Here is a 19,668-nt window from a genome sequence, read left to right on the forward strand (position 1 = left end):
GTATCTCAGTTCTAAAGGTACAAAGTCTTTCGAGAATCAACTGCTTGTTAGTCATTTTTTTATTGTTTTACCACAAAATACAGATAAAAACATCCACAGCATATTCTCTCACCTTAATGCCCCAAACTGAGGAGCGTGTGAAGAGGCAGTGATACGAGACCAAATAAAGTACATGTTCCTGCGTGCTAGTAGAAGATCTAAAGTCTGCAACTTCTACCAAGCTGGATGGCATTTCTTTTTTGTGTAGATACTGTAGTGTGTATTGCTTTTGTAACAGAGTGACACATTCATTCACAAGCAGGCCGAGTAATGAATGCAGATACAGTACAACATGGCTCTTTTGGGGGAGGGGGTTTAGGTTTTAACTGTCTTTTTTTTTCTCCTCTTTTTTTCCTTGTTGCAAGCCTGAGACGATACAACACAATCCACAAATTTGACTCAAAGAAACATTATTTACAGATCTGGTTTATATAGAGAGGAAGACATATTAGAAAGGAGAACAGTTTAAAAGTTTTGATTTTAACCGGTGAAGAAACAGTCACAACCAGTAAGAAGTAAAATATACCCAGCTCTCAGGTCTGTCATCATCACTCCTTTTCATATAATAATCAATACTTTAACCGGGGCCTCATTTCTTTTAACTTTAATAGTCAGCGGCTCGTCTGTGAGTTCAGGTTTGCGTACCATTTGTATACTCTCAAAATAAATACTTTCTGAATCAGATTTACTTTGATCAGACAGTCAGAATCACTGACTTTATGAGCTCAATGATTTTGACCTCCATATTGATTTTTATAGTGCTTTGCCCTCTTAACCTATCCTCTTGTTTCATTACAGTTTTAAACGTTGTCACAATGCTGACTTCTGGCATCCTACAAAAACAGTGAGTTTCTTCTACAGCAATCTTTGGTGAAGTGAAAAGAAGAAGTACCCGGCAGACCAGTTCTATAGTTCTATCATACACAGACACGTGTAGGGTGTTTGGTGGAGAGGAGATAACGCACGGCCACAGTTAGTGATGCAATGTAGACTTAAAACAGCAGTTAGTAGAAATGTGTCCGAAACTCAGCTACCTGGTCTGTGAACATTTGTTCCAGCTGTTTGATGATTGTTAAACAGTGCTGTCCGTACTTCACCTGAAGACCGAGATAACATTACACAGACAAACAGACTCTAATACTGGGTGTTGGTGCTATGTCACGCGTTATCCTATTCTCTCCCGACGTCTCCTCTCAGTCTCTAGGATCAAACTATCAGATGAAGGCAAAATACCATAAAAATCATTAAACAAAACAACATGTTTGTATCTTCCAAATCCATTCCATCATGTTTTAGAGAACGATATAATTTTACAGGAGACGTTTATATTTCATAAAGTAGCTGCTATAACCATCAGGGAGATGAAAACTAACAGTTGGCTGTATTTCAGTCAGAAATGGTCTGCTGTTATGATCACATAATTTCAATTTCAATGCCTGCAAGATTTTCTCTGCCTGACGTACAATACTGTAATATCAATATGCAGCATTGTTCGCAAGCACAACGGTGGTGCACAAAATGGTGGAAATCACATTGAGTGGATTTGGAGGATGAAAAACATATCTGTAATATTCTAACTTGTAATTCAGACCGCATATACTGTATTTTCTAAGAAGGATTTCTGACGTCTCTGGAGGGCGGCATGAGAGACTAAACCGACGGGGAAATGAAACGACTCACTGAGGAGCTGGAGAGGGTTCAAACAATTCCACACATCATCCAAACAAACCAACAACATAGACCTCATATATTTGATCCTATCCTCATAGAACTTTATACCTTTTTAAATTCATTTCAAGAAATGCATACCTGTAGATATTATATATTATATATATATATATATATATATATATATATTGCACAACATTTATATATACATTTGAAATAAATATAATTCAATAAAAGGTGTCTCTTATAAGTTTTTGCTACTTTACGTAGCTCTATCTTGTTCATATTTTCCACACCCAGAATAAAGAATACAGGGGTCACCAGAATAAAAAAACATTAAAAAAAAGGCCAAATGAAAAAGCTCGGATGAATAATGAAATAAAACACCTGCAATATCCATGTTTGGATACCAGGAGAGATAACATATGCAACACATATCCATGTGTGTTTGAGTCTGTCCTATCCTACATCCTAAAAGAAAGATCTCAGCTGGATCAGCCCTGACACATTAACTCCTCTGTGGCCTTCTTGGTCACCATATCCGAGGCCGACATCTTATCAAGACATTTGACTGACATGAAACAAAGTACTGTAAACACCGGAAGGATTTAAATGGCACTCTGAGGACGCACGCCGTCAAATCCTTCTTGTAAAACCACACTGAGGAACAAGGAGACAACAAATGATGGGTCGGGAACCTTCAGGAACCTGGTTTACAAAGAGTCTGAAACAATCTGGTTTGATTGAACTTGGTTTGGTTTCAGACCACCTTTTAGCTCTTTTATAAGGAGGAACCGGACTCAAACACGCCTCAGCACTGGTCCACTAGCATCTCAGAGCATTTCAGACACTTTTCAACCTGGCTCTTGTGCCCCTCAGCCAATCATCCTTACTAGGTTACAGAAAGAAGCAGGAAAGTGAGTGTAAAGGGTAATGGGAGTATTTGACCCAAGGCCTCGGGGTCCCGCTGAGGGAGGACAAAGAGCAAGAGGGAGATAAAGGGTTTGAGGGGAGTAGTCAGATTTAACATGCACAGTCCTGGTGAGGAGGAGCGGGCTGCTCTGTCAGCTGGGGCCCCTGTTTGGCCCCTGTGACGGCAGGGTCTCCGGCGTCCAGGCTGTCCGACATCTTTTCACAGATGATGTCGACCAGGCGCTCAAAGGTCTGCTTTACGTTGATGTTGTCCTTGGCGCTGGCCTCGAAGAACTCAAAACCTGGAGAGGAAACGGAGTTGTTGTAGAGGGTCAGAGGGGTTCAGTGAGGCTGTGGTCGTCTCTGCAATTGCATCGTTAAGTGGTGGAGATGTAGCGCAGGGTGCAGCTGGTGCAATGCAACTTTAACCATGGTAACAGCTTGTTATTTAGGCCAGTATATGGTGAAATATCTTGACAGCTATTTATTGGATTTGTTTTAATTCATGGTTGTAAAAAGATTAATCTTAATGAATCTGGAGATCTCCTGACAACACTAGCAAATAAACCTTTCTGCCTGTCCATTGAGTCACTTCAGGTCTGTTTACCTAACAATGACTCACAGAGAAGTGTGTATTTGTGTGTGTATACCAGGAACTCACCGAGGTGTTCAGACAGCTGCCGGCCTCTATCTCCTCCCACCACTCGCTCGTCCTCCATGTCACACTTGTTCCCGACCAGCAGCACCTGGGCGTTGTCCCACGAGTACGTCTTAATCTGAGTCGACCTGGGAACCAACACACCGTCAGCAGTCAGAGCAGAAACTCTGTGATCACACTGCACTCATCAATGTGTGTATAGTGAATACGCCACATGGGGTCTTTGAACCAAGTTCCAGATCACAGTGATTGAACATAGTTACAAAATCTCCTCCTGAAAAATTAAACCTACATGTGACTTTTATTTCATATCAAAATCAGAATCCGAGAGCATGCACATTTTAACCCATTGTCATAATATATGTATATATTTTTTTTTTTACAGTATTTGAAGAAAACTGTGTCTGAATATGAAATGTGAAAATGTGTAAGGAGTGTTACAACTCCTTACACAAAAGTCTCATTCTCTGGTATTTCCTGGTTTTTATCTTGACAAAATGTGTTTTGTCAAGATATCGCACGCTGCGCCCCATCTGTAACTCCCTCCTCTTCTCCTCCTGCGTGATCATTGGTCAGGAGTCTTGCTCAGCCATAGCACCAGATCTCATTGGTGAAAATGGAGAGTCACTGTCCACTGTCAAGTATGTTGAAAAAAATTAAGAATGATTTTTTATTTCGCTGGTATTTTGATCCTAATTACTTGAACCATGTTTTATTGTAAAGCACGTTGTGACATTGTTTTCACAAGGTGCGATATAAATAAAGGTTTTATTATTATGATGAAGCAGTGAAAATGAAACCTAGTTTTTGAAATACTGTAATAGAGCAGGTCAAAATTAAATCTAGATAGCCTTTTTCTTGAAGGACAAATTCAATGACACACACAAGTCCTGGGAGAAGGCAAAAATAAGACTTGAAACGGATCATGTGCTTTATCTCTTTATCTATTTCCAGAAGCGCTATACCACTTGATCCATCCTCAACGCAGCACTCCCTCTCACAGGTGAAGGTCCACGGTATCACTTTACACTCAATTCACTGACACCCCCTCCTAAACCAATCACGTACCAGTCCTGGACAGCAGTGAAGGACTCCTCGTTGGTGATGTCGTACATGAGGATAAAGCCCATGGCTCCTCGGTAGTAGGCCGTGGTGATAGTGCGGTAACGCTCCTGCCCTGCCGTGTCCTGGGGGAAAAGAAAAATCAGCAGCAGTTAGCTTTTATAAATCTCACAGAATCATTTCACAGGGACTTCTGACAGATTTGGCTGAGGATAAACTTTTAGTTTTTAGACAGTTGGTCCTTTCTCTTTATTTCTCCAATGTCAGATATTTGTCACAAGCCCTTAGTGTTTCTCTGCAACACAGACAATATTTCTTATTTTATTAGTTTTTGACTCAAAAAAACAATAAAACAACAAAACAGGCATGAATCAGATAATAATAACCGAAATATACCGGATTATATTGTTTACCTGCATAAAACAGGTGATTTTAGACAAATATTGTGATTGGAGATGCTCCGACCCCATTGGATAATAACCAAGAGCCAGGTAGTGTTTAACTTGGAAATTTATATGAAAAAAAAAGAGTTCCATGTGTGTCTAATAAACCTTTAAGACCCACCGCACACAGAACAGCAGGCAGCTAAATGTTATTACAGTGTAATTGGTAAATTTATATCTCTATGCCATAAAAAACCGAGCCTACATTGCTGGTGTAGAGTTGTTGACTATTGCAGAGGACAAACAAAACAGAGAAAAAAATGTAAATTTCTTTCTTTCTTTCTTTCAAACTATCAGACGTTTGCCTTGCATTCAAATCTTTGCTGCATCAGGAAATGTATTCAAGCCAATACATCTTGAACAAAATGATGAATACCTCTAACGGTGTAACAGGTTCACACCAGCCAAATTCAAGAGTTATCTAACCCTTGTTATACTATCTGGTATTGAATATAAAGACACAATCCTTGATTGGATTACAGCGTCCTTAGAGTCGTAAACACCAATCCTGTATCCGGCATTAAAGATGTATTCTCCCAATGAAACTTGAAGTTGACAAACAACAACAACAACAACAACAAAAAGGCAATACTTAAGCCTAAATAAAGTCTAAACATTCAAAGTGTCACACTGACAGATTGTTCCCAGGGGCTTCAGTACAGACAGCATATTAAAAGGTCTGTGGCGTTCTTTAAAATCTTCATCAATCCTCTTCTTGTCTTTATTTTCGCTGAAAGCAATGACCCTGCCCCACAATCCCAGGTGAGATTACATGTGTTAAATCCTAATTAATGCTTGTGGAATAAAAGCCTGGTGTGTTTCTGATACCCAACCGAGCAGCTTCTGATCCAACAGCATCACTCTGTCGCTGTCGGTGTCAGTTTGGAAATCAGCAAAAGACCGAGACGGACATGGACTGGAAAGTAACGGCTACACTCACGGTGTAGCCGTATCCTGCTTATGAATGCTAAATAGGGGGTTGCTGTCTTTACTATTATTATCATAGACACATTATACCACGCATACAGCAAATACAGTTTCTACCTTCAAACTTTCTAGGGAATTACATTTACGATGAAGCATCTAAACTACACACACATACAGTATGAACTACAGGCCATAGGCGTGTGCACAAATACACACAAAAGCAAAGCGTACTGTACACAGATCAGTTCTTAGCTTGTAATGTATTTTCTTGTACTCATTGACATAAGTATGATATGAGTGTTGCTCAGACATTTCCACACTGTTGGTTGTTCCAGTTTGCATCCTGCTCCACTAACTGTATCTGAACACTGTTTCACAGTTGTAAATGTAAACATTATGAATGTGTCCCAGTTTATTTCCTGTTGCAGTTTATGTGAATTACATCGACTGACAGGAAGTAAACATGGAGCCAAACCGTGGCCTAGCAACGCAATTCGGTTGAAACTAAAATTGCCAGTGGAGGTATAGCACTTAGTGACATAACGCACTCATTGGAGCACTCATCTTTCCCTTCACCGTGAGCCCTGATTCAAATATAAAGCTGAACAATTTAGATTTTAGCGAACAACTTATAAAATGTATATTTTCCAGCAGGTGAGTTATATTGCAGTTACCCAGTCTCACTAAAGTGAGAGGCTGGACATAAACGTGTCTTGAATACCTAAAGAAGACGGGAAAAGAAGTGGTTCAGGTCTTTTTCTAGCTTAAATTTGAATCAAAGGATTTGAAGGGGAAATCAAGAGTAATAAATTTAAAAAAAATTGTAATTTACAAAGTAAGTTATTTTTAAATCACAATGTGCTCAGGAATTCACATAAACAAAAAAAGTAAAATAAAATTAGATGCAAAAGACATAACTGATCGTAATCACTATCTTTGGTGTGGGATGTTATCAATAGATGTCACAGGATTAAATAAGTAAAGTGATTTGTCATAATAATAATCATAAACATAATAGATCGATTTGTCAACAATTTTGATCACAACTTTAGTCATTTATTAAGCAAAAATTCCAAACAGTTGCTATATTCAGCTTCTTAAATGTGAACATTTGCAGATTTTCAGTTTTGTATGATTATAAATTGCATATGGATGGGTTTTAGACTGTTGGTTGGACAAAACAAGACCTTTGGAGAATAACATTTATTTGATCCATCCATCCATCCATTTTCAATACCACTTATCCTCATTAGGGTCGCAGGGGCGCTGGAGCCTATCCCAGCTGACATAGGGCGAAGGCAGGGGACACCCTGGACAGGCCGCCAGTCCATCGAGGGCACATGTAGGGACATACAACCATTCACTCTCACATTCACACCTATGGGCAATTTAGAGATCAATTAACCTGCAGCATGTCTTTGGACTGTGGGAGGAAGCCGGAGAGCCCGGAGAGAACCCACGCTGCCACGGGGAGAACATGCAAACTCCACACAGAAGGACCGCTCCGACCGGGAATTGAACCCGCGGCCCTCTTGCTGTGAGGCGACAGTGCTAGCCACTACACCACCGTGCAGCACCATTTATTTGATATATAATAAAATTGTTTGTTGTAGCCCATCTGTCTATAGTAATTTACACTGACAGTATGCAAGCTACAAGTGAGATGATGTGCATGACAAACTATATAAATACACATCCGCATGAATCTATATAAATGGGATTAACTGCACACTGAAATAAATCTATGTAGAATACTGTATGTTGACATTTGAGCTCATGACTCAAATTTTGATGGTTAGCTGACAGAATTGTCTAGAGATGGGGGTCGGGGATTTTGTATGTGTGTGTAGGGAAGGGAGAGGGGGTTATCTACGTGGGTGAGATGTGTAGTAGTGGGGGAGGGGAGAGCAGCACCCAGTCATCCATTTCTCATGCTCTGATTGGCTGATGGTATCTCCCCTTCCAGAGGCAAGACCTGGCAAAGGCTGACAACAGAGAGCACGCACACACACACATTATTGCCGAGTCCTCAGGAAACAAAGCATTTCTGATGCAACAAATATCGCCCTGTTTGTTCCTAAAGGCATATCAGTGTTACTTGAGTGTTTTGGTTATTACTTCCATTGAATATTATTGGATTCTACTCATCAACGGGTCAGCTGGATGAGCAGGTTGCAGAGAGGACGCTGTTGTGTGCAGATGTGTGTATGTTTACTGAGGACAGTTAGAAGAATAAAACTGCACCAAAAGCCAGTGTTTAACAGTTGTTTGCCGTATTATTAGACGTCATAAAAAAACGTAACTAAAATGTATGGCTTTGTTTCAGAGGTTCAAGTGAGAAACCCAAGGAAAGCACCATCTTTCTCATAACTGCCTAGCTGATCTTCTAATCCTAAGATTTGGTGCCGCTGTGCTCCAAACTAATTTGTACAACATGTCATCTGGCAATCGAATGCAAAAGTATTTATAGCTACTCTGAACTGTTTTCATGGTGTCATCTTGCAAGATGCAAGAGGTACAAGATGCAAAAAACATTTTAAATACTGTATGGGAATAACGATGCGCACAAAAAGAAAATCCTTCCTGAAAGTCATGCATAGTGTTGCCCTGTAAAGGTGTAAGAGAGAAGAGTTTTCAGACATTTAACCATCCAACATGCACTTCGGTTGAAGCGTACTGAAGCCTGCGGGCTTCAGAGGTCTCTTTGTGTCTGTATAGGCTGTGCCTGTGCAGCCATAACAATGCAGAAAACCTCTGACAACTTCAGCATATCTTCCCATTAAACTGATTCATCTTAGCAATACACAGAGAGAAGAAAAGACAAAGGCACTTGAAATGTAATGGACAAGAAAAGAAGTTGGGAATGTGAGAATGTGAAAATGCAGCTAGTCTGGGGTCACTGTTGACCAACTGCAGGTGATGGTTTAATGATGGAAAGCAAAGAAAGTCAACAAGCATGTCACAGTGAAGAAAATCAATGGGACTCACTTATTCAACTTCAGACTCAAATTCATGAACGTGTTAATTATAGATCTTAGTTTAATTTAGTCCACTTACAGGAAACTCAACACATCCACAGAAGTCTTACCCAGATCTGCAATTTGATCCTCTTGTCATTCCTGTAGATGGTCTTCACCTTGAAGTCAATGCCCACCGTACTGACAAAGGCCGGTGTGAAGGAGTCATCGGCGTAGCGGAACAAAAAGGAGGTTTTGCCCACACTGCTGTTGCCAATGATGAGGATCTTGAACATATAGTCAAAGTTTTGGTCCGAAGACTCCTTCTGCCCGTAGGTTGCTGTTGCTGAGGCCATCTGTAGACAGAGAGGAAGGAGAAGCACAACGCGTTAATCAAATGGCCGCCGCTACATGTGGCAATCATGGCAATTGGTACGAGTACCCCACAATATTAAGGATTTTTCATAGTGCTGCCATATTAAAATGTGCCAACAGGACATTCTAAAAGGCTTTTTTTCTTTGGCGTAAGCTGAAAGCAATGAAATGTGACGATTGTAATTATTGCTGCGTAATCCCGTTAAAAAGTTGTGCATTTTTTTATGGGCCGAATGTAGTACAGCTAAAATGCTGCATAAAGCTGTTGGATTTGTTTAATCCTGTTAAAGGTGGAGATGATGATGTTTTGGATGTGTGTAATGCGCACATCGTCAGCAAGTTAAAAAAAACACACACACATGCTAAAACCTCATATTTGAACGCATCTCCTTGGGCTACAGCAAATTATAACAGACGTTTTTCACAAGATTACATAAACAAAACAATGAATCTTTTAATTGAGAAAACAGATTATACAGGACTATTGCTGAGTTGGATACAGATGAGTTAGGTAATGATTGCATGGTTTAGTAGTCTGCTCTATCTGAATAAATGACTCCTTTAAACTCATGAGCAAAAAACTCCCTTTAAAATCGTACGTAAGAAACCCTTAAAAAAGCAGCACACAGACAAGCTCATACATGTAATGAGTGTTCAGACAAAAGATGAGGTATGTCAGCATCTGCTAGACTCAGTGTAACTGTAATTAACTAGGCAGGCTTAAACATTTTCTTCATGGTAATTAATCAAAGCAGCACACTGCGATGTCAGGGGAAACAGAAAGCCCATCTGAAGTTTCTTAATTTGGCAGAAAGGTTGAAGGCGAATGGCTCGATCTGTCACAATCAGCTGGAGATGTGGGAGGAATAATTCACTGCACAAGCAGCTGCAACATGAAGTCAGTTTGGAGTCTGATATTACCAGCCGGACTTGTATTTTAACATCAATAGCTCTGTGTTTATTCCATCCATTACTGTGATAAGAGGACTATTTTAGGGTCAGGTCTGACAAACATTGATGGCTCCTTCATGGCAGGATTTACTGACTTGAGAAGAAGTAAAGCCTGACATCTACACCAATGATGGCACCACTAATGAGGTGATTATATGACAGTGCTACCTTCAGATTTAATGGCCTACACACTCATCCATCAAGTTCCATGAGTTTCCAATAACTACTTTCTTTGTCCGATTGTCCTTGCTTAAGTTCCTAAATCTCTGTGGTGAGTAAAATGTTGTCATGACTAACAAACATGTGAGTATACCAAAAATGAATGGGACGCAGATACATTAACTTCCCGAACACTGAACTGGCCTTGTTTGTCTTCTATACTTGTATATGTTTACCATATTTATCTATTATTGCACAATGTTTATTGTTTTTATTATATTTGTATTATTTTATTTTTATTGTTTTATTCCATGTCTATGTTTATTGTTATGCACCTTTCATCGAGTCAAATTCCTTGTATGTGCGTGGCCAATAAACAATTCTGATATAAAATGTATGTTGTTGTCTTTTTAATACACCAATCGGCTTGCTTAATGTGTTGTTGTGATCTCTGCAAACCTTCGCGACTTACAGTTACCCTTAACCCCCGTTACTGCGAAGGTCTTCATAGAGGTCTCTGACAAAAGCACAAGGTTCAGTTTATGCTTGAAAATAACTTGTGTTTACAATGGCAAATTCAGAAATCCAGAGTATTTATGGGAGGCTTCTTTTTTAAAACATTTATTTTTTAAAACCTTTATTTAACTAGAACAATATCATATTTACAATGGCAGCCTGGCAAAGCCTCCTGAGGGAAGAGGGATTGGGGCTAAATCAAAAATTAAAACGACCGCCAAACACACCCGAAGGTTTCCAACACACCCGATACTGGCACACCGTCACAATAAGCATTACATGAAGACACACCGTCACAATAAGCATTACATGAAGACACACCGTCACAACAAGCATTACATGAAGACACACCGTCACAATAAGCATTACATGAAGACACACCGTCACAACAAGCATTACATGAAGACACACCGTCACAATAAGCATTACATGAAGACACACCGTCACAATAAGCATTACATGAAGACAGACCGTCACAACACACACAACCACGCTAGCTACCAGTGGGACAAGAGGGCTAAAAGGATCCAGGAAACCTTTTCGACTCTTGAGAGCACAATGACTCGAGCCCACGGGCCTCAGAGTCTTCTCTATATTTAGACTGTTATCTCCACTCAGCTGCAGTGGAACACGAGAACTCTCAGGGAATAAAGCACAAACAAAACAACTGCACCCTCCTCAGACCTCGGGCCGATCGGTTTACATAAAGGAACACAGAGATCCTTGTTCAATAATAAAGAAGCATGGACCCTTCCTCAACACGCTGATGTTCCTTTTATGCAGAGGTTAGAGGTAAAGCCATCACCAAACCTGCAACACGCCACATAACTCTAAGTGGGGTGCAAACAGGAAACTGAAGTAAAAAAAGAATAAAGAAACCAGAAATCACACAAACATTTTTACAAATATTTTCTGGTCTAATTTGTGTAAATAATCGTGAACATCCGAAACACGCAGCAGCAGCGTAGGTGTAGGTTTCTATCTGGTTGGTGACAGCTTTGATTGGGACGTCAATAATTTCTCATAAATAACTCTCCTGCATACATTTGAGTATGAGTTTCAATTTAGAATACCAAAGATGGAAACGGGGAAATAAGAGACCTCTGACAAAATGAGCATGGGTCTCAAATCTACTTCTCATGAATTATTTTCTTATTATTTAAAGATTAGTACGATTCTAAAATAGTAATAGTCAAGTTAAATAACATTAGAACTTCGAACACTCTGCTAAAATATCTTTTGATGGAATTTCTGAATATATTTGCTCATTTGAAACCTACTCAGTTTGAACTAAAAAGGGCAAGTTGCCAGACGTGCTACAGTAATTTATCAGTGAACAAAACACACGCGTTTAGCTTTTGTACATATTGTTTCAAATAACCAATAGACTGCCAAGTTACTGGAGGAGACTAAGAGAAGAGACCCACCTGAAAGAAGTGATTCATTCTAAAGTTGCATATATATCAAATGCTTGAAATGATGAGCAGTGTGTCTCAGTACAACATACTGTACAATAATAAAAAAAACAGTTTGATCATTGTTTTCAGCACAATGCATTCATATTATTAGGCAGCCTTTGTTTATATTTACGGAAAATGTGTCTCCATCTCAGAAATATACAACAAGAGGTTCCTAAAGAGGTACGTGTAAACAACTTCAAATGAGCTGTGACTCAGCATTTTAACCCTGCTAAACTTAATTGGCATCCAATCAAGTCGACTGCAAAAGAGTCTGTGTGCGCTGCAGTGAAGTGAACTGCAGTGTGACTCACCGAGGGCGAGCGCGTAATCCAGTGACAGGAAATATTAACAGGAGATACTCCATCCCACAAGGCTCAAAGGACGACACACGTACAAACTAATGTCACATGGTTATGAAGTCGAGTTTTTGGTTCCCTTAGCAGGAATATTTTGAGGACGTATGATCTAATGCTCATATTAATCTCTTTATTTGTATATGTTTAACTGGTCTGAACATTAAAACAGAAACAGAAAAAGGGAAGAACTGGAGTTGATGTTTGAAATGACCTACGTCAGTCATGTGTGCATGTATTAAAAAGAATGTGAATATTATGTGCATGTACTAAATAGCAATCTGAAAATGCTTCAACTTTAGTTTTTAAATGGATGATTGTTTAGCGAAAAGAGATCCAGATAAACAGATAAAGAACTGTTGTTTAATTCATTCTGTTAAACCCAGAATGTGAATAACATACATTTTCACTAAAGAGAATATGTTCCTTATTATTCAAAGACCTAATGCAAAAATGTAATCGGAGAAACTCCAGTTTCGTTGATGGAAATACCCCCTTAATTACAGCGCCCTATGCTGGGACCAAACTCAATACCAGTGTTGCTGTTGTGGCTGGCAACAAAGTGTCCCAGTATGATGTGGACCCACGACAAGCTGCCACAAGTCTGTGATCGAACATTAAAAAAAAGTATTTAAAAAGTGGGAATTTAATCAAAAAGGGTTTCACATATGACCTAATGAATATAGGATATTATTAGCTTTGTTTTCCATCCAAACGTTGTGCAACCATTAACCAAATTCCTACAAAATCAGCAAAAGTAACGTGTGTTTCCATCCACGACCTTTACGGTGGAAACACACGTGTTATCAGGAGTTGAGTGCACAAATGAACAGTTGTTTGTGCTAATTCTTCAGAAGGGTGCAATTGAAACATTGCAAAACATAACAAAAACAATATGAAAAAACAAGATTTAAATATGGCATTTTGGTTTATTTAATGTTTAATTTATGCTCCTCATCGCGCATCGTCTGTTGCCATTTTCCGTCTCTTCAGCTGAAGCTTCAGTGACACATAAGTCCTATTTGTACATCGTGATTTATTCACTAAAAGTTATTTTCCATTCTGCTTTCATCGGTACATTAACTTTTCCTCCTCAGCCAAGTGAAAATCAGTTTGGTGAATTAGTATTATTTTAATTTTTTTACATTTCCACTCAGGCATTTTATTTTAAATTGTTCAAATTGAAAATTTGCAAATTGAAAATGTGCAAATTGAAAATGTGTAAATTGAAAATGTGCAAATTGAAAATGTGCAAATTGAAAATGCTGACTTTTCGACACATCTGATCACAATTCTCCCTCGAAAGATTTTAAATACACAACATTCCACAAAAATACTAAATACTAAATACTACAGAACGTTAACACTCGACTAAAATACAAAAAAGGTCAATTTGTCACTGTGAACCAAAACAAGTTATATCGATAACAATACTTTTTCTCTGGCTCTGACTAAAACAAACCTATCGATCTTGATCAGTTGGGGTTTAGTGTTCGATTTCATCTTTGGCCAGCCTTATTTAAATATATAGCTGCTCCTATTACGGTTGCACCAAAGTGTCTACTCAGCTCAGTAGTTATTTCAGCCCATCTGCTTTTTTTTGCTGATTCAGCGATGTTGCAGTTTTAGCACATTAGCCAAAAAGTTAAATCTGAAATAGACATCCAAGCCAAGGTCTTCCAGTCAGTTTAGATTGCACACTTCTTCTAAACGTGTTGCTTCTCTTGGCTTGCTGTACTTAAAAAGATCTCAGCCTGTCCTTCACACCATTCTCTCTTTTCTCTAATTTTCGCTGCACCTGTGGAGGTGCAACAGCCTCACCTGACCCTGCTTCTTTCTTAAAGTCTTCTTAAAATGTTGGGCGTCTAAAACGTGGATTTCTTGAGCTTGTTATGGACCAAAGCACTGGTTTATATACCTACAAATTAACGGTTATCAACAGCTGCGATTAGAAGATGTTGGACATGAATAGCCACAGCTGGAAGTCTGGTTCCTGTCTAACACTATCAAAGACCTTTCTATGTGACGGTGTGGTGAGATTAGCCTCTCCTCTGCATCCCACAGATACTGTGAAGATGAGAGCTGTCTTAACCTTCACTAAACACTATTTAGATACAGAAGCTTACAGACTGCAGGCCTTTGTGTTTAATCTCAAAGTAATTAACAAATTCTCATTATGCAAATGTATTTCAGCCTGCAGGACGTTGCTGCTGCTTTCGTTTGACCTCCATAGTGAACAAAGCTTTAAACAAAGCTACAAGCCAGGTATGCTGAACTGTGAGAGCTGCAGTAACACATTGTTGTGTTATGTATTATGACTTTAAGACATTGTAAGTTGTATAATGGATACATTACAGTTATGTGACACTCTGAGCCTTGGAGCCCTGTTTCAAGGGCTGCAAATAGCAATTCATTGCATTTGAACAGTGAAAAATGCACATTGGCAATTCTTACAGCCAAAGTTGACATATTTAGATGTCTTGTTTTGTCCAAAAAACCATGAAGTTCAGCTCACAAAGATATTAAACAAACCAAAATATCACAATTGATAAACTGGGCCAAGGATTATTTTCTGTCAATGTACTTACCGATAGATTGATTAATTGTTCCACCTCTTTATTATATATAAAGACAATGAGTGACATTTCTAGCAGTATTTTTCAATATATTTCCTTCTGTCATTTCTTATTTCTAAATATTTGTTTGAACTTATTCTCCACGTGTCCAATGTGCTGACTCATAACCATCAGGGATCTATAAAGTCTCAACATCGTTTTTATAAATGTACATTGAACAAATAATACTGGATTTTGCGTATGAGACCATATTAATATTTGCCATTGTTCATTTCTAGATTTGGCGTATCAAGATGATTCCGTTGGTTTGAGAATAAATAAAAAAAATCTCCAAAATGGAAGACAACATCAAATCTCCACATTTCAAAAGGACATTATTTCAACCACATTAAACGGTCTCATCAAATTAAAATCCTCTCCCGCAGTTTGATGACCAGAAACAGGACGCTGAGATGTGGCTGAATGTGATGAACATGGATGTGATTTGAGAGGTCAAACTAAACTGCAAAATGGACCCGAGCACTAGATGCTGAGGATAACTCAGCTCCTCTATCATGGAGGAAGAGTGACATGATAACAAAGATGGCCAAATCCCACTGAAACCACCATCTCTGGTGTTTCTGCTGTCACTTTTAGTTTCCCATGATGAGCTGTGGTCACAGTTGGTTTGTATGTGCTTTTGAGCTCAACTTGAGTCACTGAGAAACATTTTGATATCACAGAAGAGGATTAAAAAAAAATAATCCATCCATTATTATAACACTTGTTCTCAACAGTGTCGTGGGGGATGGAGCATATCCCAGTCGACATTGGGCGAGAGGCCCTGGAGAGATAATGATTGCCACTCACGCTCTCAATTTGGAGTCAACAATTAACCTACCGAGGAAGCCTGAGAAAGAAAGAAACAGGTTTGAACCAGGAGGCCTCTTGCTGTGAGGCGGCAGTGCTAACCACTGTCCCCCCGTGCTGCCTGTTTTTTAATAATACAAAGCATTAAGGATATTTTTACATATAACAAGAAATAATGACAACACTATGGAGAAAACATGCAGCTACAGGTTTTCTGCTCCGCTCAACAGCACACAGTCAGTAGTTACACTGTAACCATGTGTGAAGTGTTTTTCTTAAAACCTAATTCAATGATGACTAAGAGTTTCTGTGCTGTACGATGACATCATCAAGCGCTGTTCTAAACCTGTCACCTAAAGAAGATTGACGTCCTCCAGGAGCAGGATTGATCCACAGCTAAGTGCTGCTGCGGCCAGCTAGTCGCGCTCATTTAATCATCAGTAACTTCCTGCAGATTGACAGCTGATCCTCAGCTGATCCCAGATCATCCAAACACCTTTCTGCTTAAGGAGCCTGCAGAGGCGACTAATGTAGGTGTCTTCACCTCCATGAGGTAATCAGAGAGATTTCAACTTTGAACACATTTTTTCTGAGGTACGGATAATCCCATTTATTTACATTTAAGTTAATAAAATGTTATACTAATTCTATACTACGGAAAAGTAACTAAGTACTAACTACTAACTACTATTATGTACAATATTGACTATTTTTATTTTATACTAGTGGTAAAAAATACTTAAAGTCACCTCCACTTTGACCAGCAACAATATTAAAGGCACACTTACATATGAATCCACCTTATGAAAATAATCAACTTTATAGTGTTATTTACTCCCACTGTGAACAGGCTGTGAGGGTAGAAAAGGTTTTTACTGATCTAAAATGTTCTCCCGAACATGTAAATTCACACCCAGAATCACAACCAGGACCAGGACTAAGAAGATAAATCTAAAGCAGCAGAAGTCAAATATTTATCTGCCACAAGATTGAATCAAGCAAACTCAAACTATCTGTTATAACATGAGAGGATGCTGGAGTAAAACTGGTTCCATCCCAAACCACACACACTGCTGGTGTTTGCATATTTCCTCACTGTCTGCTGTGTTCTTCTCTTTCTAAATAAATATCTGATGCTAAAATGCTTTAAATATATATAATATAATTACATAAAAAAAATTGACAATAATAACTGCAACACCAAAACATAAAAAGTATAATATGAATTCATAAAAAGTAGTTTTTAAAAATCAAATATTCTGTCAAGCTTTCAAAGTTTACCACGACCAACATTTCAGAGAAGATGTCGGTGTTTTTAATACAGCTGCTGTCCTGCTCCCAGGTTGCCTAAGACAGCAATTTCCCCCTATTCCTCCAATCACGTGACCCCTTTTCTAGGAGGAGTGGTGATGCAGATGAGAGGAGGGGAAGTTATAAATAGCTCTTTCTTTTTTTTCTCTTCAGAGCTAACAGAAAGCAGAGAGGAGGGAGCAGCCAGAATGTGGGAGATGTATTTTGGTGCTGGAGACTGCAGGTGAATCCAGGACGTTTAGGATTTAAGGTATATGAAACATCTTAACAACTAAGTCTGTTTTTCTGCAGCAGTGGTCAAACGAGACTCATAACTTTGACAGACTGACTGAAATAAAAGATATCGACCCGACATATGAATCTGATCCCGGTTGGATGTAGCAGTGTTTGTTAGAGGCAACATGGATGTAAGTGAGCTGTAATGTCAGCACAGGAAGTGCAGATGTGAACTGCAAACTGTCGCCTCACATTCACACATGACACTTTGCAATCCTTGCAGGTAAAATGAAAACTGCCAGAAGAGTTTTTGTCTTCAGCCCTTTCTTTTGCACTATTGATTCATTTAAAAAACTGACAGGGCTAAATTAACTATTTTTTAATACTTTGAAACCAGTAGGTGAAGGTGGATGAAAGCCAATACATCTTCTGTCTGACTGTCCTTAAAACACACACACACTCACTCACACACACACACACACACACACACACGCACACACACACACACGTTCATCTATGGACTCGTACATGCTGTCAATGTCTGTTCATGCAGCCGATTTAATAAACTGGGGTACTTTATATGTTGTATATGTCTCTGTATATGTGCAGTAAGCATACAATGTGTAAGGCACACCCAATTAACTTCATATAGTTAGTTTAGTTCCAATATGCCAGTCAATGTATAGCCGGTTTCTCAGTTTTTATTCCTTCTGTAATAAGGAGCTGTTATGGTATGGGAAGCACACACACATCATATAAATGCACTAGCCGCGATCTGATTGGTTCAGGACTAAACGTTTCACTCTACCATAGACACACAACAGTCCTCTATATGGCTCAACGTTTCATGTATAAAACTCCAATAATATTAGAATAATTCTCCACATATTCGGACTAATGGTGATTATATGGTTATTATACATTGGTTATCTGGTTACCTCATTATAATAAGTGTTATAAGAAAATAACAGAACTGTACGTATGCGGGACAATATATATATATATATATATATATATATATATATATATATATATATATATATATACATGTATATATAGTGACTCTCCCCTGTTCTATAAATTAAATGAAGGTATTGAATTCAATTATATTGTTCCTGCCTCAGACACATTAAGACCTATTTTCCGGATTTGAACCATCGGACGGTGTGAAACGCCTTTTCCTGCAGGACAGGCCCCTCGCCAAACCAGGGATCCACTAAGCAAATAGCACCCTTCAGATCCACCCTGACAAATGACACGAATAAATATGCAACTACGACGGTTTAGTGGTTTTCACAATGAAAACATCTGTTATAAAGCGAGCATCGTATATAGGTTCTTTAATCGGAAATAATTTCCAAGATATTCGAACATGAGCGCTCATAGACAATAAATGAAGGATACATTAGATTTAAATATGACATATTTGTCAATGCAATACATTAATAAAGACAGAAATCTCACCTTTATAGATTTCTATCCGGCTACTATCCACCTCGTTCAGCACCCGCAGAAACACCACTAGTCAAGTCAGAACGTCCGTGCAACACCACATCCGGTTACGAATTCCAGAATAAAGGCCGTTAAAAACAAGCTGTCTATTTAATTGCTCAAAATAAATGCCACAATTATGATTTTAAAAGATATATATGCTCTAAAAAAATAAAAATAAAACCCAATGCATCTTTTTAAATGTATTATTTCAATTAGTAGTTTTACTTTATAGGTATAAAGTAAACATAAACTGATTTCCTGGTCAACGTACACTTATCTCCAACTCCACACCACCACATTTGTTTACTGTTGTATCCAGACCAAACAGACCACAGATAAGCGTGTGTTCTCCAGCTAAACACGGGAAAGCCAACGATATAACAAAAAAATACTTTGAAAGAAGAATTGATTTCCGGTCTTTCCGTAACTCCGCTGTCTCCACTCAGCCAGAAACAACATAAAATGAATGGTATGTATGCGGGACCACAGTCAAGATTGACAGCACGTCTAACGAATCCACAGCCGTGGCATAACAACTATCTTGAAGCATTCAAATATGGTCTACCTGTCATTTATTATTGATGAACGCTGCTGGAGAAACTGAATTATTGATTAGGAGGTCATCAGTAACCACTGCTGCCGTTTCCACATATTATCAAACAATGGTCATGATTGTCATTGTAAAACATATCCCTGAAAAAAACATATTTATATGACAAGTTAATGCCATACTAATACAATA

The 19,668-nt window shown here is 38.7% G+C and overlaps 1 protein-coding gene across 1 annotated transcript; it reads right to left on the reverse strand.

Moving 5' to 3' along the window:
- Window positions 1-1,785: 1,785 nt before the first annotated feature.
- On the reverse strand, window positions 1,786-18,974 carry LOC117729853 (ras-related protein Rab-3A). Its single transcript, XM_034531234.1, has 5 exons — window positions 18,897-18,974; window positions 8,798-9,022; window positions 4,346-4,464; window positions 3,281-3,405; window positions 1,786-2,921 (listed from the first exon to the last, which is right to left on the reverse strand). The coding sequence occupies exons 2-5, from the start codon at window positions 9,020-9,022 to the stop codon at window positions 2,731-2,733; spliced, it is 660 nt and encodes a 219-aa protein (XP_034387125.1). The 5' UTR covers window positions 18,897-18,974; the 3' UTR covers window positions 1,786-2,730.
- Between the last annotated feature and the right edge of the window lie 694 nt (window positions 18,975-19,668).

This window comes from Cyclopterus lumpus, chromosome 4, assembly GCF_009769545.1.
Source record: "Cyclopterus lumpus isolate fCycLum1 chromosome 4, fCycLum1.pri, whole genome shotgun sequence".
Lineage (NCBI taxonomy): Eukaryota > Metazoa > Chordata > Actinopteri > Perciformes > Cyclopteridae > Cyclopterus > Cyclopterus lumpus.

What these genes read in the sequence shown, in the direction of transcription:
- LOC117729853 (XM_034531234.1), bottom strand. Translation starts at nt 9,022, where the DNA reads ATGGCCTCAGCAACAGCAACCTACGGGCAGAAGGAGTCTTCGGACCAA. An exon ending in GGATCAAATTGCAGATCTGG is followed by an intron (nt 4,465 to 8,797) that starts GTAAGACTTCTG and finishes CTTTTCCCCCAG; the next exon opens with GACACGGCAGGGCAGGAGCG. An exon ending in GCAGCTGTCTGAACACCTCG is followed by an intron (nt 2,922 to 3,280) that starts GTGAGTTCCTGG and finishes TTTCCTCTCCAG; the next exon opens with GTTTTGAGTTCTTCGAGGCC.